A 23,143-nucleotide genomic window follows, 5' to 3' on the forward strand; every position below is an offset into this window, starting at 1 on the left:
TTTCTTTTCAGCTGATAACAGTAGAACTCTGAATGTGGATTCCACTGCAATGACACTACCTATGTCTGATCCAACTGCATGGGCCACAGCAATGAATAATCTTGGAATGGCACCACTGGGAATTGCTGGACAACCAATTTTACCTGGTATGTTATTTTTAATCACCTCGCAAGTGCTTATTTTTATTGACCATGTGGTAATAAATATAGCAGTATGACACAACTTATTTTGAAGTTGACATTTACCAGATTCTGCCTAGAGTGTGCATTTTTGTAATATGAGCTTTATAGTCTGGGTGGCCGGTAGTTACTAGTATACTCCCTTTTGCACTTCGGACATGCTGGAGGTATATCCAATGCAGGCTAGGGTCATTGAAGCTTTAAACAGCTCATTGAAATACAAGGCAACAGGATTTTGGCAAGGAATTACAAAGCTTGTGTAATTTTATAGATTTTATAGAATAGGCGAGTAAACATGGAGATGAAAATAGAACTGACTTAGATATCTCCAAAATCTTAGATTCCTAGAGTAGAGGAAAGGAGATGGTGGAGGACAGCCTAGGGACTGTTTTTAACATTGAAGAACTGTGTGTAAACACACACACATATATATATACACACATACACACACACATACATACACAAATTAACCATCATAGAATGGACATGGTGGACTAACTCCATCTCCACGAAAGATAAAATGAGAAGCAAAACATCACAACAGCTGAAGGGTTTTGTTTAGACACAAAAAAGCTTCCTGGACAGTGGGAGCTAATTAATCCTTACAATGAATTTTTGAAGACATTTTGGAATTGCCATCTCAGGGAGCCTGAGGCAGATTTTTAAACAATCTAAACATTAATCTCCCCAGATTCATTTAATTGTGACTCTACTTAAAAGCACAATAGGACCAGGCCAATCTACAACCTTCCTACTCAAAGTGTGCCCTGCATAACCTGGGAATCATTTAGAATCCCAGAATCTCGGGCCCCAGCACAGACCTGCTGAATCAGAAGCTGCATTTTCACAAGATCCCCAGGTGCTTTGCAAGCACATTAAAGTTGAGAAATAGATTTAGAGTAATGCCATTTTGTTGTGCCACTTATTTATATAGTTAGCTACCCCCCCAAAAAACATTATTTCACAATTCCAGCCCAGATTTTAAATCCTTATGATGAGGTACGCTGGACAGCAACACTAATAGTGAATTAAGAAATGTTATTGCATCAAAAGCCAAGAAACAAACATAAAAGCAACTAAGCATGAAGATAAAAAGGTACATGAATAATAAATGGGTGGAGGGGAAAAAAGGAGTCTAAATTCTATATGTGGCAGGCGCAAAGAACTCTGCCAAACTATAATTCATATCATAGGCTGTAGTTCGCCAGACTGTATTCTTCTCCATTAGACCAACCACAATTGAAATGAACAACCAGGGATCCTTTGAGAGCTAGAATGATTGGACCATGGATCGTCTTAGCTTTTGAATGACTAGTGGGGCCAATCTGGGATCAGTGAATGTTACTGTAGGAACCAGTATTGCGGAGTGGTTAAGACGTCAGGTTCTGGATTCAGTCTGCTTGACTTCCAAGCCTGTTTCTTTCACAATTTGATCTCAAGCAGTTATGTAGCTTCTGAGACTCAGTGCCCTCATCCACAAAATCAGACTAATAGTACCTAACTCCTAGGATTGTGATGACAATTAAATCATGCTTACCACAATGTCTGGCAATAGAAGGAGCTCAAAAACGGCAGCTTATTAATATATTTCTCATAGACATTTCTAAAAAAGGAATGAGTTTTTTTATTTAGTACCTCTTTATTATTTGTTATAATAGAATTTAAAATATATATTATAGCTCCATGTGGTGTGTCCCCAAGTCAGAACACTTAAAGTCTAAGATGAGTAGACAATCTAATTTGACTTAAATATTCCCAGTTTTTGACAGTCTGGACCATATGCATAAATGTCCCAGGAAAAATATTGAGGCCACATGTCCTCTAAAGCCCAGGAGACTGAATGTTAACTAATAGCATATGATTTGTAAATTATCATATATAAGCATAAATCTAAGTTCACAAAGTAATCTTCAATACTTAGCCACCCATCTGTAACATGGAAAAAGAAAGGCCTAGCATTGAGAACAAAAATGCCACCAAGCAATCATTACAGACCCAAAGCCTGAGCTGGGGTCAATAATAAGGCTAGATGATTAGGATAAGTTTTCTTAACAGTGTGGTAGAGGGCTATTTCTTCAGAGACAGTGTCTTGCTTAGTACTTAACAACACAGGCCTTGAAGTCAGAGGACTACCTGGATTTGAATACTTGCTCTGCCACTTATTGTGTTACCTCAAGCAAGTTACTTGACCTCTCTGTTCCTCAGTTTTCTCATCTGTAAAATAGAGATAATGATAGTGTCCTAGCTCATAGGATTGCTGTGGACATTAAATAATATACTTAGCACACTGCTTACCATATAATAAGCACCCAATAAAGATAAACTGTCATTTATTACTACTACTCTGAGCAGTACTGTATGCTCTTTGATGTAAAGGAAGTACTAACATACATTCTTCAAATCACTGCAAAGCTCCCACTTAAATTGGAAGTATTTGGACGCTGTGCAGCCACTGTCAATGCTAATGAGTGTTCTGCACATACAGCTTCAGCCAGACATTTGAAACCTCAAGAGTATTTTTAACTTCTACCTTTGTCCCCCTTCTTCACATCTTGTTTTCTTAAGGACTGTAAAGAAATGGTTTCTCTTTGACCTGTAATTCAGTGAAACTGACTGCCACCATGCTCCAGGGAAAGTTACTTGACTCTGGAAACCTGGTCTTAGAAATGCTGGTATTAGTTGAGTAGTTCCCTTCTTGTCTTAAAATGCATGCAGCAATAACATGAGGCCAAGATATACTTTGTAAAGCTATGTATAAAATCACTTAAGTTATGTGTGAACTGTTTTTTCTCATATCTGTATTATTTTAGGAAGGTAGTTTACCATTGAGATTTGAACATGGGTTCTAGACCCAGACTGCCTATGGTCAAAGCTCTGTCATTAACTAGCTGTGTGACCTTTGGCAAGTTACTTCACCTCTCTATGCCTCAGTTTATTCATCTGTAAAATGCAGATAATAATGGCACCTATGTTATAGGGATGTTATGAGGATTCATGCATTAATACATGTAAAGTCTTAAAATGATGCCTGGCTCACTGTAATTCCTCAATTAGGTCAGCTATTATTATTATTGTTTTAAGTTCACATATGCAATATGGCTCACAAAAAGTTGAATGATGACTCGTCTTTACCCTAACAACAGTGAAGGATAGTGAATGCAACGGTGAATTTTTTCCCTGGTGAAACACTGGACAGCGACAGGTGGAGAGAGCAGTATATATTTGACAGTGCTGATACCTGCTCCTTATAAATCTGGTGGGGATTTTCACAGAAATGGAAGGTTGGCATGACACTCCAATGCTGCCTACCTTTCTTCTTGCCAAGGTCTGGAGGACAGAGTGCTTGCCATCTTTAATGATGTTATGTTTTAACTAATGGGTTAAAATATCTCCCTAAAGGCCAGGTGCGGTGGCTCACGCCTGTAATCCCAGCACTTTGGGAGGCTGAGGCGGGCAGATCACAAGGTCAAGAGTTTGAGACCAGCCTGGCCAACATAGTGAAACCCCATCTCTTCTAAAAATAAAAAAAATTAGCCGGGTGTAGTGGTAGGTGCCTGTAATCCCAGCCACTCAGGAGGCTGAGGCAGGAGAATCTCTTCAACCCGGGAGGCGGAGGTTACAGTGAGCCATGATTGCGCCATTGCACTCCAGCCTGTAAACAAAGTGAGACTCTATCTCAAAAATAATAATAATAATAAACCGCATTTCCCTAATCAGCTCCCCATGCCCCAAAATTTCTTAAAATGGAAAAGGTGGCAAATAAGCCTCATGGAACTGTTGCCTGAAGTCACTCATCAGAGGCTCAGTAATTCAGCTACTTTTATGCCCCTCAGGAGGTTTCCTACTGAGCTAGCAGACTTTTCTTCATCCTGTCTCATCTGGCCTGTCTGTGACAATAGAAAAGTCTTTTGACGTTGATGAAAAACAAGTGATATGTAAGCTTCCTTCACTTCCCCCCAGAGACCTCTAATCTATACTGTTATGGATGTTGAGTGTCTTGGACATATACTTGTCATGAAGGCAATGTCTGGCATAATTATTATATTCATTGAGTAGGGAGTAGAGACAGGCTATGTCTGCAGTTTGTTGTGGACTTCCCTTTCAACTAACATGGTAGTTTGTACAGCTGTGGTTCAATAAAGTTAATCCATAATGATGGCAGATCAGGAGGTCCCCTCTGGCTGGGAGCTGTCTTTCCTGCAAGAGTATTTTCTGTGAGAAGCTGGTCAATAAGACTAATGTTAGTGGAACCCAAAAGAGTCAGGCCTTCTGGTTAAAGAACGTTGTTCTGCCCCAGTCATTCTAGACAAATCCAAGGATGGACCCATTAAGATTTACTTGTTGAATACTGCCTGCTGCTTCCTTTATTTTCGCCTCAATTAAAATATCCATAGAAGCCAAGTGTGGAGCCTGTGAAGTCCAAAAAGAGAAGAGTCTCTCATTATGATGTCTCTGCTGTATTGACTGTGTCTCCATAATGAGAGATATTTGAAAATATAGACTCATGGACCTTATTCCCAGAGGAAAGCCCTACTCATTCTTAAGGAGGCAGTTCTCACTGGACCCAACAGGCCAAGTCTGATGGGAACAGAAAGAAAGAAGGAGTTTGTATGACACATGGCAGACTACTGTTCTGCAAGCTCCTCAGGAAGTCCTGGCCTTTGGTTTGTATTATTTTTAATATCTTCCACAAATAGAGTGTGCTTTTAGTGGCAAAAAAGTTGAGATCCTAAGAAAGGAGAGCACTGTTCATCATCCAAGAGCCAACAATATGTACACATTATATATACCAGATAAAATTAATGTCTCTCCAAAACAAACTTGAATTCTACCTATGGATGGTACTCTCAAGATTCACCATGGAGCATGTCTACACTTCGAGATATCCATTTAAGCCTCCACCATGCCATCAAGCTCCTGCACTTAGACAACAGCTGGCAGGTAGCTGTTGTGCCAGGTCATCCTTTCAAAAACAAGACCGAGGCATCATTAGTTGGTTTGAACATAATTGGGACCCTACTAGTATGAATATGGATGAGTTCTATATGGTATAGCTAAAAAGATTAAAAATGTTATAGTTATTTATCTTGTGGATATTACAGAAGGACTTTACTTCAACAAAAACATATGACTTTACATGATCTTTGTGTGTGTCATATTTTTCTTCAAGAACAAGCACATCATGATATTGACTTGAGTACTGGCAACAACAATATTATCTGGGCCACAGAAGAACAAACAGGAGATGGTCAACATAATAGAGACTGTGTATTGAGGTCCCCGCAAAGAACGGGATCCCGTCTCCCAGGGACTACTCTACGAAACAGATAGTAAGGCGCTCAACATCACAGTCTGTGTAGATAAATGCTGTGGAGCTGTTTTCATGTGGAAATATTTTAAACTATTTAAAGCCTTTGGAAGAGTACATGAAGCTCAAGGGCTGGAGGATCTTTGAGATAAGAATTTTCTGACCTTAACTAGCTGAAATAAATAAATGCATAGTGATAGGAACAATCATTAAAAGAGAAAAGACTCCCCATGGAAACTATTAGGAGAAGGAACAGAGTGAAACCATTTGCTTATTCATTCATTCATACAAGAAATATTCACTGAAGCCTGCTGGTATGAAGGTACTGTGAGAAGCCCTGGGGAGAAAGCAATGAACAAAAAAGACAAAGTTTCCTACCCTCATAGTGACTCCATTACTTTTAGAAATTCCACATTATCTCTCTAATCCAAACTATACTCAAGTATGAGCTGGCTCTTGACTGACAATAGCTGAAAGACCTTCCTTTCATTTTATTCATTTGTTCTTTTATTTATCCATCCATTCATTGAAAACATATTGAGCTAGATAGAGGGTATCCCAATATGGGCATGGCACAATCCTTGCCTTCAAGCTCAAGTTGCAGTGGCAGACGCAACAAAGTAAATATCACTACACTATAATGTTGCAAGTGACATAATAGAAACTTGTACAAAAGTATTGTTTTAGCCCAAGTGTGGTGAGGAGAAATGCTAGCTAGATGGTGGTGGTCAGAGAAGGTTCACAAAAGAGGTAACGTTTGAGCTAGGTGTCCAGGAATATATAGAAGTATGTCAGGAGGATAAAAGAACTAAGAACAGTGTAGGCAGGGGAAATAGTGCATCAATGACTGGAAGGTATGCAAGGGTATACAGTATGGAGGCAGTGGTTAACTATGAGTTGAATTACATTACTTCATTCAGCAAAGACTTTGAAGCAGCTTATACAAAAGATTACAGTATATGAAAAAATATAATTTATAAAAAAATGTTTAAAAATCAGCATCTGGAAAAATATAAATGAGAATAAAAGGCAAAGACCAGGTAGGGAGGCTAATTAAAATTCAGGCATGTAGGTTGTAGGATCCCATCTGATTTCTGAAGTTGAGCTGCCCCTGTGACAAAGCAGCCAAAACAAAAAAGGGGAACCTGATCAGTTATATAATTTGCATTTTCCGTGAAGAAAAAATATAACAGTCCTCAGGGGAAGAGAAGCTTTTCATGACCCTTAATAATGTGTGTGTGTGTGACATTCTAGTTCTGAAAGAAATTTTTCACAGGAAGTTTCATATATAGGGGAGCACGCCAAGTGAAACGGTTGAGTGATCTCAAAAGTGCAAACACTGGTTTGTAGGCCAGGACCCATCTATGGCAAAATGTAAAAACTAAAACTGTAGTAACTTTGTCATGAAGCTAAATCTGCTCAATTGAAAGGACTGCCCTTTATTCTGAGATGATAGACTTCTTGTATTTTTGGTTTTAAAATGTTCTTTCTTTTATGAACTGTATGAAAGGATATTGGTTCGTTTCTTTGTTATTTTTCCCCCACTTCTTTTCTTGTCAAATTAAGAGACTGGTGATCTTAAATCTCCATATAATTTTATTTTATTCATTTCCAAAATCCAGAAATCTAGGAACCACAGATGTAGTGGGAAATGTCCTCACTAATGCCTCTCCAAAGCTGAACACCTTTGGAGGGCAAGACTCTGGACCTGTCAAATGCTCTAAAAAGGCAAGAACACAGTGTAAATGAATAAAAACGAGTTGAGGGAAGATGGGCTAGAAAGGGAGATTTTGTAAAACCTTTCACTAAAGGAATAAAACTCCACTGGTGGAAATTTGGAATTGAAGATGAGATATTTGGGGAGGACCTTTGTGAACTGACATTGTGCCATATATCCCACCAATCCCAGTTTGCTAGCTTGTTTGCTATTGTACATGAGCCAGGCCCTGTCTTACCTTTCCAACTGAGCTAAAACAAGTGTTCAGATAATCTTTTGGGGAAATAGGACAGATGTTGGTAGAATTTGAGAGTCATTGTACAAAACTTTGGGAACTTGTGCCTCTAAGATGGCTGGTGAGAAGTCCAGGATCATCTCACAGTTCAGCCAGGCTGTCCTTGGAAATCTGTGTTCTCTCTTCAGATAAGAAGAGAGATACAAAGTTGAGTAGGTAAATACTAATCTGACAAAGACTGCCTAAAAAGTCTTTTAAAGGATCTATGTAGAAAGGAGGCAGGACTGTAATGGGTTAAAATTTCCCAGTACACAGGCAAAATTCTTAATTTTCCAATGAATTTTGTAGGAACTCTGAAGAAATAACAATAATATCTCAGAAATACGTAGCTCAGTTGAAATCATAACTTTCTATAAAATAGCTTAATTATGCATATATAATTAAAGCCTATTTGAAATAGTTATTTTGGAATAATCTCTGGTTGCATTTCAGTGGTTTTACTGTGAGTAAAAACTACCTCCTGGGGCTCAGGGGTCTTTGGAACACCTAAAAGATTGGAAATGCTTTTATTGGGCCAGGGACACTTAGATGGAGGGAAGTCATTAAGTGCAGGCAAAACTTTTCTGAGGGTGTAAAGGAGCTTTCAGTAAGAACCAGGGTCCACTTCTGAAAATGTAAGCAAGATAATCAATGTGTGTCACTTCCTACTTTTGCCTACCTCCAATTGACACATGGCCTGGCTGCAATTTCAACTTCTTTTGTGGCCCAAAATTGAAACAAAGAATTTTAAAAAGAGGCCCTGAAACACCATGACAATGCATGTGTCAAACACCTCAAAAATTCTAGGTTTAGAGATAAGCAACTCCAGGGTAGCCTCCTGGATAGGAAGGTTTGAAGCCACATACAAGGTTGAGTAAGTATCTACAAATATGACAAAGAGTGTCTGTCTTTCCCTATGTAGACTAATGGTTAGGACTGCATGCTTAGTGAGAGCCACTTACTATGTGTCCTTATTGTGTTATCTCTATGAGCTTCAATTTCCTCACATGTAAAATAGGGAATAATATTATTTCCCATCCCTTAGGATTGCTGTGAAGATTAAGTCAGATGCAGTGTATAAAACCTGAAAATTCATAAGTAGCCAATTAATAGGTAGCTAGTATTCCTCTCCCCTGCCACAAAATAAAAGTCGGCATTTTACAGTAAGATCACCTGAGGTCAGGAGTTTGAGACCAGCCTGGCCAACATGGTGAAACCCTGTTTCTACTAAAAGTACAAAAATTAGCTGGGTGTAGTGGCATGCACTTGTAATCCCAGCTACTAGGGAGGCTGAGGAAGGAGAATCACTTCAACCCGGGAGCAGAGGTTGCAGTGAGCTGAGATCGTGCCATTGCACTCCAACTTGGATGGTAAGAGTGAGACTTAATCATCCTCTGTCTCAGAAAAAAAAAGGGAATGCCAGCATGAACTGGCTTGCCAAGAAACAAGAAACTATCAAGGGTTGAATGATAAAATAGGAACATGTGATATCTTTGTCAGATACTTTATGTAATACTTTCTATTTTCATTCCATGAAAATTGTTAACTGTATTAACCAATCACACTCTACCCCAGCCATGCTGGATATTCTCCTTATCTTTTGTTCTATGACAGACTACCTTAGAAGCTAGTGACTTAAAACACAATCATTTTATTATATTTTAAGATTTTTCTTGATGAGGAATTTGGGTAGGACTGAAATGGGCAATTTTTCTGTTCCATATGATATTAACTGGGATACCTCAGTTGTGGCAGGCTGATTTCAAGACTTCACTCATGTGCATGGCACCTTGGTAAGGACACATACAAGACTGGGCTCAACTGGATCCCTCTTCCATTTGCTTTAAGTCCCTCTCCACATGGTCTCTCTAGCAGGGTAGTCAGCCTTACGTGAGGATGCAAAGCTCCCGTATCACACATTTATAGAAACAAAAGGTAGAAATTGCATCTCTGTTAATGCCTGGGCTTGAAAAAGGACACAACATCCCTTCTGCCATATTCTATTGGTTATATCAGTTCTAGAGTCCATCCAAATTCAAAGGGGTGGGGGCATAGACCCTTACCTTGATGGAAGGAAAATTAAAGAATTTATATCAATTGTAATCCACCATATTGGGGGAAAAAGAATTATGTGTAAACATTTTGTTGCTCATATGCCTTGTTTTTTCAACATACTTGCTCACTTTATATCTGCAATCATATTAATTCATTGAAACAATTGTCATACTACATTGAGAGGCAGTGTAGTGGTTAACAGCATTAGAATTAGACCAAGTTGGATTTGAATTATAGGTGTGCCTCTTACTGGCTATGTAAACTTTAGCATGTAACTAAATGCCCCTTAAACCTCAATTCCATTATCTGTAAAATGAAAGATAACAGTATCTAAACTCACAGGTCTGTTAGAATGTGATTATATAAAATGCTTAGCACTGAACCTAGAACATTTTAAGCATTTAATAAACAGTTATGGTGATTCATTGATGGTACAGCATTGTAACTGTTTGCATCATTGTTTCCAAACTAGAGTATAAGCCAAGGATTTTGTCTTATTCATTTCTGCAACCACAACACTGACAGAAGACCTGTCATCAAAATATTGAATTAATAGATACAGGGACAAGTGGGTAGCTGTGCAGAATGACATTTGCCTCTATTGTAACTCCTTGGCTCAGATGTGTACAGAGGATGGACAATAATAACTCTGCCAAGGTTGAGTAAGTGTAGGTTGCTAGGTAGCAGGAAGGCTTAAGCCTACATGGAAACATTACTTGAAATCATGTGGTAGAGTTGCAAGTCTGAGGAGCAAGCTGGCCCCAGCTAACAGACAGCATTTGCAGAATTTCCAGTGGGCTAGGACCTCAGGAAGTACATGAATGAGAAGAGGGAATACAGTCTGGGCACAGTGGCTCATGCCTGTAATCCCAACACTGGTAGGCTGAGGCAGGTGGATCACTTGAGGTCAGGAGTTCGAGACCAGCCTGGCAAAAATGGTGGAACCCCATCTCTACTAAAAGTATAAAAAAAAAAAAAATTAGCCAGGCGTGGTAGCACATGCCTGTAATCCCAGCTTCTAGGGAGGCTGATCCAGGAGAATTGCTTGAACCTGGGAGGCAGAGTTTGCAGTGAGCTGAGATCGCACCACTGCATTCCAGCCTGGGCAACGGAGCGAGATTCCATCTCAAAAAAAAAAAAAAAAAAAAAAACAGGAATACAAATCAACATGTCATGGCTCTTCTGGCAATGGCCATGCCAAGAGTCAAGAAGGCAGTGGGGAAAGGGTGTTAGAAGAGACGTTTTGTAGAAGCAAAACAGAACAGGATATTTATTGTGAAGAGGACTTTGGAGGAATTCCTGGCCTTTTCCATAACTCTTTTCTATGATTTCAAATCTTTGAAAGTTTGAATTCCTAATATAAGTGGCAATGTTGGTAATACTCCACAAGCTAGGCCAGGGGCCTGGAAAAGGGAGAGAATTTCTCTGGTGTTCTATTACCAGTGTGTTTTAAATTGCTGGACTTCTTTGAATTTTCAGGTTCTGCAATATATGTATAAATACCATGAATTGAAATGGTTTCCTTGGTTGACATTGGAAATCCACATTCATTTTGGTGCTTAATGGTTAAAGATAAACAAAAGAAATAATGAAATAATCAACATGATAGAAGCCTTTGAAATGTCATGTACAACCTGCCCTCTAGCAAGCCCTTATGGACAGTATAGCCTATGGAACTCCTGGCATATTGAACAAAAGGAAGAGGGGGAGTTTATCTACTCTGGCTTTAGCCATATACCATGAATACATTTGCTTTTAAATGAATTTATAAAATATTAATGCAATTATATGAAACAGCGGAGTGGTAAGTATATCAGTCAGGAGTTATATTTATCCTGTATATTTGTTTTTTGTTTGTCTTAATTTATTAGTGACAGTACATGGAGACAGGCATTTCATTTCCTTCTCAGCCGAAGTGGCAGAACTTGTTTAACGAACTGATGTTTCTGTAATCTGTGGTAAGGTAGAGTTGTGAGTGACACAGCTATATGAATAACAATAAGGAGGCAGGCAGAACAATAAAAGGAAGACAGACATTTCAGTAGGAGAGGAAAAATAGATGGGATTGTTCCATTGGCACACAATCTAATCTGATCTTTTCCTGACAAAAATTAACAGTTTGTAAATGGATGAGATAATGTTAACAATCTCTCCAAAATCTTCTGCATGAGGAATTAAATTTTCCAAAGACATAAATGGCATTCTTAACCATAGTGCTCTTATTTTACAGCATAGGAAGACAGAGTATCAGAAGTCTTAAGTTCTGTAAGATCAAAAGGGAAACCTAGACACCATCCCCAACACCTGCGTGGAGCCTGACATGTAGGAAGCCGATCACAGATGTTTGTGAATGGGGGAATGAATGCCTGAATCAGTGCATTTATCACTGTGGGTTTTCACATTTTAAATGGAAGGAAGGACACTTATCTATCAGGACTATCTATCATGCCAGAGATCTTCATATCTGTTCTATGCTTTCATCCTTTGAGCTAAATGTCATTATTTACCCTCTACTTCTACCAAAAAGGAAATAGAGGCACATAGATATTAAGAAACTTTCTTCAATGTCATATAACTACTATATGGAGGAAAGTATAGATATGAGATCCATAGGTGGAAGAGGCTGTGTGTGTGTGTGTGTGTGTGTGTGTATGTGTGTGTGTGCACGTGCAAGTTTTGTTTTTGTTTTTGTTTTTTTAGATGGAGTCTCGCTCTTTCGCCAGGCTGCAATGCAGTGGCACAATCTCAGCTCACTGCAACCTCTGCCTACTGGATTCAAGCAATTCTCCTGCCTCAGCCCCCCAAGTACCTGGGATCACAGGTGCCCACCACTGTGCCCAGCTAATTTTTGTATTTTTAGTAGAGACGGGATTTCACCATGTTGGCCAGGATGGTATCAATCTCTTGACCTTGTGATCTGCCTGCCTTGGCCTCCCAAAGTGCTGGGATTACAGGCATGAGCCACTGCACCTGGCCTAAAAGTAAATATTTTCATAAAAATAAGACTTCCTCTTGGGAGAAATTTTTTTCTTTCCAAACATTTTCAGGGTCTTGACATCACAGGATAAGAGGCATGTGAGAAGCTGGGGAATGCCCTCACTTGCTTGAGGTACTTTTGTAACAGGGGTTGCCCATGTGCCACCCACCTGTCCATCTGCCCTGTCACAGATCTCCCTCTTATTGAGCCTGTTAGACCTGATTATGCATCTGTGGGAATCCTGGGTTCTTCCTGCTATTGAGGTTGACCTCCTCCAGCATCTTAGAGAAAAAGAGCCACTCAGGGGACTTCAGGGCCACTTTAAGGATATATGTACAGGTATTGCCCCTCTGGCCTGTGTGGTGAACATGGTAAAGTCTTTGGGAGTAGGGCCTGCTCCTGCTGCTGCATTACCGGAACCCCTCGGGCTGCAGTACTTTCTTTCTTTGCAGTCTGCTGTGTGTTGTTCTATAGTGAAGGCAGAAGTGGGAGGCAGAGAAACAAAGATGTAGAGTGCACTCCTTTCTTTCAAAGAAATCTCATTTTGATCTAGAGACTAGATTTAAAATGAAATCAATATTATTCTTAGACCCAGGCAAGTGGGGCTCCTCCTCAGGGGCCCCTGTGGTTTGGAATGCCTACCTGGATAATTTCTAAGTCCCCTTCCAGAGCCAAGGCAGGCAGTGGCATCAGGGCAGCTGCCCTGGGTCCAGAGCAGCTCCTCCCTGTATTCTGGTTGCAAGAAGTACCTTTCTTGAAATTTTCTGAGTTTTCCTCCATTGTCTGGGACTGACTGTGGCTGGCAGTATCATCTGAGAAGCCCCAATCTTAAACTGGACACATGTGTACCAGAGTCCCCAATTCTCCCCCTTGGGACACTCTCCAATCCTCTAACCTATATGTGCAGTGAACTAGATGCCCCAAGAAGTTTCAGGACTCATGGCTATGGAATCCTCCCCCGAGTCTTGGTTCCAGAAGAGGGACCTGATAAGGAAACCACTCCAGCTGGCTGCTGTGACATTTCTTTCATGGTATCACATGAGATTGTGCCACAAAAATGCTGCCAGTACTGATAAGTGGTAAAACAAATTGTGTACGTAGATAGGCCCCACAAAAAATACTTGCTTGGGTGCCCCCACACATGCTAGAGGCATCCCTGAATTAAACAAAGGATGGTGCAAAATAAAATAAAATTCAGTGGTAACAAGTATGGAACCAACAGCTTTTAGATGCAAAGTCAAGAATGAACCAGAATTATCTGGAAAGACCTCTTCAAGGAGGATGACACTTAAGCCTGGCCTTGAAGCATGGGGAGAATTTGCAGAGGCTCAAATAATTCCAGGCAGAAAGAACAACATGAACAAAGGCACAGAGAGTAGTTATTTATCAAACCTATGCTCAGCATATTAGATTCATCATTTTGTTTACTCTTCACAGCTCCCTGTAAAGGAGGTGATATTAACCCTATTTTGTAGATGAGGAAATGGAAGTTCATCCTGCCAAGCAAATGGTAGACCTAAAACCCAGGTCTGCTTGATCCCCAAAGCTCTGTGCTCTTATACCATGCTGTACTATACAAAGAAAACCTGTACAAGGGACAGTAAAAAGCCTTCTCGGAATGGAGCAAAGAGTGTGTGTTGGAAACTAGCAGAGGCAAAATCAATAGACAAGGCATGGCCATGCTATGAAAGACCCTGGATGCCAAAATTAGATGCAGAGACTTAAATAAGCCCTGGCCAAACAAAACAGCCCATCCCAAAAGGAAAATGCACAACTGTACGATAACTTAATGCCTGTAATCTCAGCACTTTGGGAGGCCGAGTCAGGTGGATCACCTGGGGTCCGGAGTTTGAGACCAGCCTGGCCAACATGGAGAAACTCCATATCTACTGAAAGTACAAAATTAGTCAGGCATGGTGGTGTACGCCTATAATCCCAACTACTCGGGAGGCTGAGGCAGGAGAATCACTTGAACCAAGGAGGCAGAGGTTGTGGTGAGCTGAGATGATGCCATTGCACTCCAGCCTGGGCGACAGAGCAAGATTCCATCTCAAAAAAAAAAAAAAAAAAAAGACCTGGAAATACTAAGTACCACACTTGTTAAATATTTTGCCTCTGTCTTAGGAAGACCTTTGATTTGAAACTTACAAAGTAACATTCTATCTCCACTAAACCTTGCCTGGTGTAATTTATTGTTCTCTTTTCTCCTTTTTTAGACTTTGATCCTGCTCTTGGAATGATGACTGGAATTCCACCAATAACTCCAATGATGCCTGGTTTGGGAATAGTACCTCCACCAATTCCTCCAGATATGCCAGTAGTAAAAGAGATCATACACTGTAAAAGTTGCACGCTCTTCCCTCCAAATCCAAGTAATATTCTGCTTTTTTCTTTACACAAGACACAATGTTTTAGTGTACAAGAAAGCTTTCTTCTTTTTCAAAAGAATACCCAAGGGCTTCATAGAGGTTTGTATGGAAACTTCACCTAGAGAACAGAAGATAGGAAAATTTTATCTTGTTAGGCAAGGTTGAATTTTATGCACAGAAAAGTAGACTTTTGTGTGCAGGTTGCAGTACAAATGGTACATGTTTCTAATGCTGTCTGGTAAGGAATTCAAGTGTGTTAGTACAGAAGGAAGCATACAAATTGCTCAACACCATCATTTGCAGTCTTTCCTTTTCATAACTGCTCCACGTGCTGATGATGGCAGAGACAGAGTGTGGTTGGAGGCACATGAGAATATACATTTGGTGCTAAGAATCTTCCACTACTAGCAGCTATTCATACATCATTCAAATCACTGCTATTCAACTGATGGGCCGTAATAGACAGTGAGACATGGTTCAACATACTGGAAGTGCAGAGAGAAATATTGAGACTAAGTCACACTACTTGTAGCCACCAGTCAGTGCAGTTCAAGTAGAAGTAATCTCAAGATCCATTTGTCAGTAATGAACAGCCTTCTCCTTAGCTTCACTTTAAAACATGTGTAAAGATATGGTGGCCATATTTTAGTTAAAATGTCCCAGTAATAATAGTTGACTAAAACTTTTTTCCAGATCCATTTGGGATTTTATATACATTAAATGATTAGAAGCTGATTCTACATGTGCTCCAAACCTCATTAATGATTTTCCATAGTTCTAGTCATACTAGGTGGCATACCAAGGGAAACACCACTGCAGTACAAAGATTAGAGCTGCTTGTTAAGGGATATATTCAGTGGTTTAGGGCATAAATCAAATGGCCTTGCCCGATCGGGATAAATATGAATCTTTGACATGTGACTTCAGATAAAAATTTCATCTCCTGCCTTAAATAAGAATCAGTTAATCATGGTCCAAGCCCTGGCAGGAACCCAGATTCTACTTAGTATGGTCTGCTCATAACAGAGGATTTTAGAATCAATTAGAGTTGGTTGGAAAGATCGTCTTGGCCCCTTCTGCTAGAAAAAGAAAAAAAGATCTTTATGTTTTCTTCTGGTATTTGAACTTGGTTGTCAACAGGAGACATCGTTCCAAACCAATAAGAAATCCAGGAGGCCAGCATCTCAGAAGACTGTATTGAGAGAAGAGCTAGTATGTCACAAGGAGAATTAGGGAATGGAGAATAAGATGCCCCTTGCAGGCCGTACTTGCCAACTCAAATGGCCATTCCTGGATTTGTGTTTAGTGCCTAGGTGAATGAGCAGCACCATTTTATCTTTGTTCCACTGTTTCTACAGTGGGTGATGTCCTTTTTTACCTTTCTTTCAGTGTGTTGCTTTTGGATTAGAGAAAGCTGTATATTCCTGATAGCACCTTTTCTACATAAAAAGCCATGAATTTAGGCACTGCCAGTGGTAAAACCTCCTGCTTATGAAAGGGTAGAATCCTGCTGATTTAATCATTCATTTGTCGCATAATCAGCCTGCAGCAGGCTTTCATTGTCTCAAACATATCCAGGCTAACAGAATGGCTCACAACCTGTAATGTCCAGGTTGGGTGCATTGTCTCAAACACATCCAGGCTAACAGGATGGCTCACAACCTGTAATGTCCAGGTTGGGTGCAAAAGTTGACTTTACAGGATGTTCAGTTTCTAAATTTCTAAAGAATAGCACAGATGCCTTGTTTATGACACATAGATGATATTGTTGAGCAGTCTTCAAATGAATCTAGAAATATATAGCTCGAAGAGGCTCTTTTTATAACCTCTAGTAAAAGAAACGAACTGACATCTCTCAAATACATTTTTATCTTTCCCCACCTGCAGCCACGCCTCTTCCGTTCTGAGTTGGAAGGGCCACAGAGTGAGAGGGCAACACATCTCCCTCATGGCTCCATCTTTTAGTTCTTCATCCTTGTATTAAGAATGCTTACAGGGCAGCTAGCACCAGTAAATCGGTGGCTTCTGTGAAGGAACCAAGCCTTGGAACTGAATTCAAACATAACACGCTTGACACAATTTAAAGTAAACTGGTGTTCTGTTTGCTTTTTAGAACTTGAATTTTGTTCAAAGTGGGGTTGGATTACTTAGGTGGAGAAACACTAAAAGAGGTGCTTCTCTTGGTTTTCTACTGAAAGCATGGCAAAGTGACATTGTTGTTAGTGGCCTCAAGACATTGCTTTGTGAATGTGAGATGGGAAGAGCAGGGTAGGACAGGAAGAACAGGGATTTGGTGTGACTGAACCCCTTATCATCTCAGCCCACCAGCCCTGCCTGATCAGGCCTTGATTATTGTATTAGTCCGTTCTCACATTGCTATAAATAAATACCTGAGACTGGGTCCTTTTTAAAGAAAGGAAGTTGAATTGGCTCATGGTTCTGCAGGCCATACAGGAAGCATAGTGGCTTCTGCTTCTGGGGAGGCCTCAGGAAGCTTACAGTCATGACAGAAGGCAAAGATGGAGCGAGGTGTCTCACATGGCAGGAGCAGGAACAAGAGAATGGGGATGAGGTGCTACAGACTTTTAAACGACCATATCTCACAGGAACTCACTCACTATCACAAGAGCAGCACCAAAAGGATGGTACTAAACTATTCATGAGAAATCCACCCCCGATCCAATCACCTCCCACCAGGCCCCACCTCTAACATGGGTTATTACAATTCTACATGAGATTTGGGCAGGGACACAGGGCCAAACCCTGTCAATTATAAACCCCACTCCTTATTCCTGCCTGTCTCTGGTATATTCTCTTGCACTCAATGGCCTCTGAAATTCCTCTCAACAATAAAGTCTTGTGATTCACGGACTCATACAATCTCTTTATTGACCATCCAGTCTGCTTCTAAGTCATGTTGCTTTATTAGAAAGTATCTTTGCCATCCATTCCCTCCCCTGTGTCCCACCTGACCTTTCATCCAAGTGCTTGTCACATATACAGAACCATGAAATTGTCCTGGGGCTCCCATTGCCCACAGATTCATAGTCTAACTCCTGACCTCAGAAACCTTTCACCTGTCTGCTTCATATGACTGTCTTCAATCCATCGCATCTACTTGCCCTTTAGTCAAGTTCAGCAGCTTCCTGACCTCATACTCCTCACACTCTCCTCCAGCCCACCTTCAAGCATACCCCTTTCTGGGGCACTTCCACATGGAACATATTGGAAATAAAATTATAGTGAATCACTCTTAGGCATTTTCACTTAAATAGCGAATGTTAAATCTAATGGATTTCTTTCCCTTGCACAATGCATTTAATCTGTGAGAAAATTATGTCAGTCTACCTAACAATATATGTCTATAATCCTTCCAATAACCACTGCTATGATTTAGTTTTTATCTGCCATGATTCATTTTCTAAATTATTGTAATAGCCTTCTAATTAGTCTTCCTTCTTCATTCTTGCCCCCTACAGTCTATTCTCAACAAAACAGCCTTTTAAAACCTAAGTCTGTTCATGTCGTTTCTCTACTCAGAACCCTTGAATGGCTCCCCATTTCACTCACAATAAAGACCAAAGTCCTTAAAATTGCCTAGAAGGTTAGATATGATCTGTTCTCCCCTACATTGTCTCTTTGACTTCATCTGCTACTCTCCTCCCCATCAATCGCTCTGTTCCAGTCACATTGACCTTCATGCTGTTCCAAGAACTCACCAGGCACCCTCCCATCATAGGACCTTTGCACTAGCTCTTCCATCTGCCCAGAATGCTTTACTTCTAAATATCTGCATGGCTAACTCTCTCACTTCTTTTACGTCTTTGCTCAAATGTCACTTTCTCAGTGACCCTGATAACCTATTTAAAACTTATCTCCTTGCCAGAAGGTAAATAGTTCCAATCCTATTTACCTTCTCTATTTTTTATATAACATGTATCTTTTTTTGAGACAGGATCTCACTGTGTTGCCCAGGCCAGAGTGCAGTGGTGCGATTTTGGCTCACTGCAGCCTCCACCTCCTGGGCTCAAGTGATCCTTCTGCCTCAGCCTCTCAAGTAGCTGGGACTAAAGGCATGCCCCACCATGCCCAACTAATTTTTGTATTTTTTGTAAAGACAGGATTTCACCATGTTGCCCAGACTGGGCTTACTACCTTTCAACAAACTATATAATTTGTAGAATATAAACCCCAACGAGGCAAAATTTTTGTCTTTTTTGTCTCCTGATTTATCACCAGCACTTAGAAAAGTGTCTTGCATATAGTAGGTGTTCAATAAATATTTGTTGAATGATGGAGGGAGGGAGGGTTGGATAGATGATGACAGAAGGAAGAGTCAGAGGTCTAGAAAGAAAACCAAAAGAGTATGGGGTAATTACCACCACATACTAATGACTTCCAAATCTATATTTGTAGTCTATATCTCTTCTGAGCTTCAGATACATATAGCCAACTGCTTACTAGACTTTTCTGGGTGTATCTACATCAAATGTACAAAAAAATGGTATTATAATATAGAAGACAGGCTACCAGTTTGTAAATCAAGAGAACTGTGTTCTATTCCCAGTTCTGTCACTAACTAACTGTGGGATCTGGGGATAGTCATATAACCTCCTTGAGTCTCAACCTCCTTGTCTGTAATGCAAAAATATTGGGTTAGATTAGCCTGGATAACTCCAATGCTTCATCCAACTCTGAAGTTATGATTCTCTACATTAAAAATGTAGCTACCACAATAATTATTTACATAGGCAAAAGTCCTTTAAAATTCATTAGGAAAAGCAAGGGCTGGTTGGCAGGTAGCATGTAGAGGTTTGTTTCTTCTCTGGAGCAGGCACCATAGTGTAATGGGTAAGTTTTCAAGCTCGGATGTGACACAAGCCAGCCTGGTTTTATATCCCAGCTCTCTACCACTAAATAGCCATAAGATGTCTGATAAGGAACTTCACTTCTCTTATGTAGACTGGGCAAAATCAGACCTGGTCTAAAAAGTCAAGGGATCAAACTAGAGTGGAGCAGACCAAGTACCTCTCCTGAAGATAAAGGATGAGTGAGTACCCCATTGTTGCAGAAGCAACATCCTCTGATTTCCAGAAAATTGAGATATAACACGAAAAAAAGAAGTGCCCTGGAACACGCTTTTTTGTTTTTTTCTCAGAATGTCTATCAGAGATTTACTGAATTCCTAGTTAGCAGTTCTTAGTGGTAAGGAAAGAGGGTAACACCATCTCTCCAGAAAATGTGATTTTGCCAAGATTTTTCACTTTAGCGATGAGACCTTCTATGGAGAGGTTACATTTTGAGACTACTGGGAAATAACAGTGAACAGGGAATAAGTAATGGAATATCATCTGCTATCTGTGTCCAGGCACATGGGAAAATACCCAGGAGCCAGAAAAAGAGCAAGAGCAATGTTTTCATTTTACAATATAAAAACAGGAAGACCCCATTTTGACTCTCAGGGCTGAATGCTCTGAAGAGAATTAGAGAAAGTAGGTAGATTGAGCATTATTTAAAATTCTCCAGCCTTCTAATTTTTCAATCAGTTGGTATTACATTAACATTCATTTAACCCCTGCTGATTGTCCAGGGGACCTTCAATCTTGAGCTGTCTAAGAAAATCGACTCAAAGACTTTGCAGTGTATAAATCCTGGCAAACCAGCTGAGTGATCTGTGATGCTCCTTTGAAAAGCAAGATTCAAGTGGCTTATCCGTCCTCTATGCTTGCTTCCTGCCTCACTTCTCAAAGATCAGCAGTGACTCTGATTGCCCCAACATAGCTCCCCAGAGTGGATGCTTGGGTGTAATTAGAATTGCTAGAAGCTCCTCCTTTTCCATTACCAGTGATTAGAGTTCTTTATGTTCCCAGTTATCTTGAATCTTTTTACATGGAACTTTTCTTTGTCTCCATCCTGAGTGGTGATTGGGGTGCTATAGAGCTTAGCACATTACCTGATTAATAGGTGGGCTTTGAATTTGCTCTCCTATGGGTTATCATTGCTGTGCCCTGATCACTGTATTTCAGTGGAATTAGAAAATCAGGCCCAGATGGACAAAGTGCTTTGAGCTGTTAATTAAGGAACGGGTACTATCCGTTAAGGAAGATAGTATAGCCCATTGCCCTGCTTGGTGGCATACACCTAAATCTCAGCAAATGCTATCAAAGAAACTTTCTACATTTACCCAAGGAAAATAAATAAATCCCCAGCCTTCTTGACATTACTCTTAGTGGCTTTTATGCCCTTTTACTTAGAAGACAGTCACCATAGAAGAATCACAGCATCTAAATAGGGTGATGACTTCATTACAGAAGTTTTAAATCCCACTAATGTAGCCAAGGGAAGGAGCCTTTGCATTTTCAGTGTTACATTTAACTATTGCAGTAACCAGATGCTTTTTACAGTCTCTCAGTGGGCCTAAAGGTAGACCAAAGGAAATTTAAACAGTATAAAGTGATTATTTGCTTCACAAAAGGATTCTTTACCACCTAATTCTCCTAAATAGTAAACTTCAGAAGCCTTTTTATTCTGAAACAGGATTGTATTCTAAAGGCTCTGATTTTAAAACATGGCTCTAACTATATGGATACTCTTGAACATTCTTTACCTTATATAGTAGGTGGTGCGGGGGTGGGGGGGTTGTGTTCCATGGTCAAAGCCATACATGTCTTCATAGCTATAGATTTCTCTATCCATATGAGTGGTTCCTTCTCAATCCCAGCCTTATCTAAACATCTGGGTAACACAAGGATCTGGAACTTTAAAAGTTCATTTCTTAGCTACCACTCTACTCCAGACTTCTGGTAGGACTTTAGATAGTCCCAGATTGGGAATTAAGAAACCTAGGTTCTATAATAGTAAATAATAATAGCGCTATAATGACTGCTGTTTGTTGGGAACCTGTCAAGTGCTAGGCATTGAACCACATGCAATACAGACAGCATATAATCAGTTATCCTACAATAACCCTTGTAAGGTGGGAATAGCAACCCTATTTTAAAGATGAAGAAAGAGATCTTCAGGGGTTATATAATTTTCCCAAGGTCATACAGACGGTCAGTAATGAAGTTAAGATTTAAATTTAGGTTTACTTGCTACAAGTTCTTCTTCTTATTATTATTATACTTTAAGTTCTGGGGTACATGTGCAGATCTTGCATGATTGTTACATAGGTATACACATGCCATAGTAGTTTGCTACCTCCATCCCCCCATCACCTACTTTAGGTATTTCTCCCAATGTTATCCCTCCCCAATCTCCCCACCCTGCTATCCCTCCCCAATCTCCCCACCCTGCTATCCCTCCCCTAGCCCTCCACCCCCAACAGACCCCAGTGTGTGATGTTCCCCTCCCTGTGTCCATGTGTTCTCATTGTTCAACATCCACTTATGAGTTAAGAACATGTGGTGTTTGGTTATCTGTTACTGTATCAGTTTGCTGAGAATTTTGGTTTCCAGACTCATCCATGTCCCTGCAAAGGACATGAACTCATCCTTTTTTATGGCTGCATAGTATTCCATGGTATATATGTGCCACATTTTCTTTATCTAATGTATCATTGATGGGCATTTGGGTTGGTTCCAGGTCTTTGCTATTGTAAACAGTGCCGCAATAAACATACATATGCATGTGTCTTTATAATAGAATGATTTATAATCCTTTGGGTATACACACAGTAATGGGATTGCTGGGTCAAATGGCATTTCTATTTCTAGATCCTTGAGGAATCCCCACACAGTCTTCCACAATGGTTGAACTAATTTACACTCCCACCAACAGTGTAAAAGCATTCCTATTTCTCCACATCCTCTCCAGCATCTGTTGTCTCCTGATTTTTTAATGATCACCATTCTAACTGGCATGACATGGTATCTCAATGTGGTTTTGATTTGCATTTCTCTAATGACCAGTGATGATGAGCATTTTTTCATATGTTTCTTGGCTGCATAAATGTCTTCTTTTGAAAAGTGTCTGTTCATATCCTTTGCCCACTTTTACATGGCTTTGTTTATTTTTTTCTTGTAAATTTGTTTTAGTTCCTTGTAGATTCTGGATATTAGCCCTTTGTCAGATGGGTAGCTTGCAAAAATTTTTTCCCATTCTGTTGGTTGCTGGTTCATTCTAATGCTTGTTTCTTTTGCTGTGCAGAAGCTCTTAAGTTTACTTAGATCCCATTTGTCTGTTTTGGCTTTTGTTGCCATTGCTTTTGGTGTTTTAGTCATGAGTCCTTGCCTAAGCCTATGTCCTGAATGGTATTGCCTAGG

The 23,143-nt window shown here is 40.1% G+C and overlaps 1 protein-coding gene across 5 annotated transcripts in view; it reads left to right on the plus strand.

Moving 5' to 3' along the window:
* ENOX2 (ecto-NOX disulfide-thiol exchanger 2) overlaps nucleotides 1-23,143 on the plus strand; it is a 299,872-nt gene that overhangs the window by 212,504 nt on the left and 64,225 nt on the right. For all 5 annotated transcript variants that reach the window (XM_012458755.2, XM_012458756.2, XM_064361158.1 and 2 more), the window contains 2 exons: nucleotides 12-146; nucleotides 14,727-14,882. In XM_012458755.2, the coding sequence (XP_012314178.2) occupies nucleotides 50-146; nucleotides 14,727-14,882 (253 nt within the window). In that variant the 5' untranslated portion in view covers nucleotides 12-49. The remainder of the gene's footprint in view (nucleotides 1-11; nucleotides 147-14,726; nucleotides 14,883-23,143) is intronic.

The sequence above is a fragment of the Aotus nancymaae genome, unplaced genomic scaffold (assembly GCF_030222135.1).
Source record: "Aotus nancymaae isolate 86718 unplaced genomic scaffold, 86718_ANA_hifiasm-v0.15.2.pri h1tg000004l, whole genome shotgun sequence".
Taxonomy (NCBI): domain Eukaryota; kingdom Metazoa; phylum Chordata; class Mammalia; order Primates; family Aotidae; genus Aotus; species Aotus nancymaae.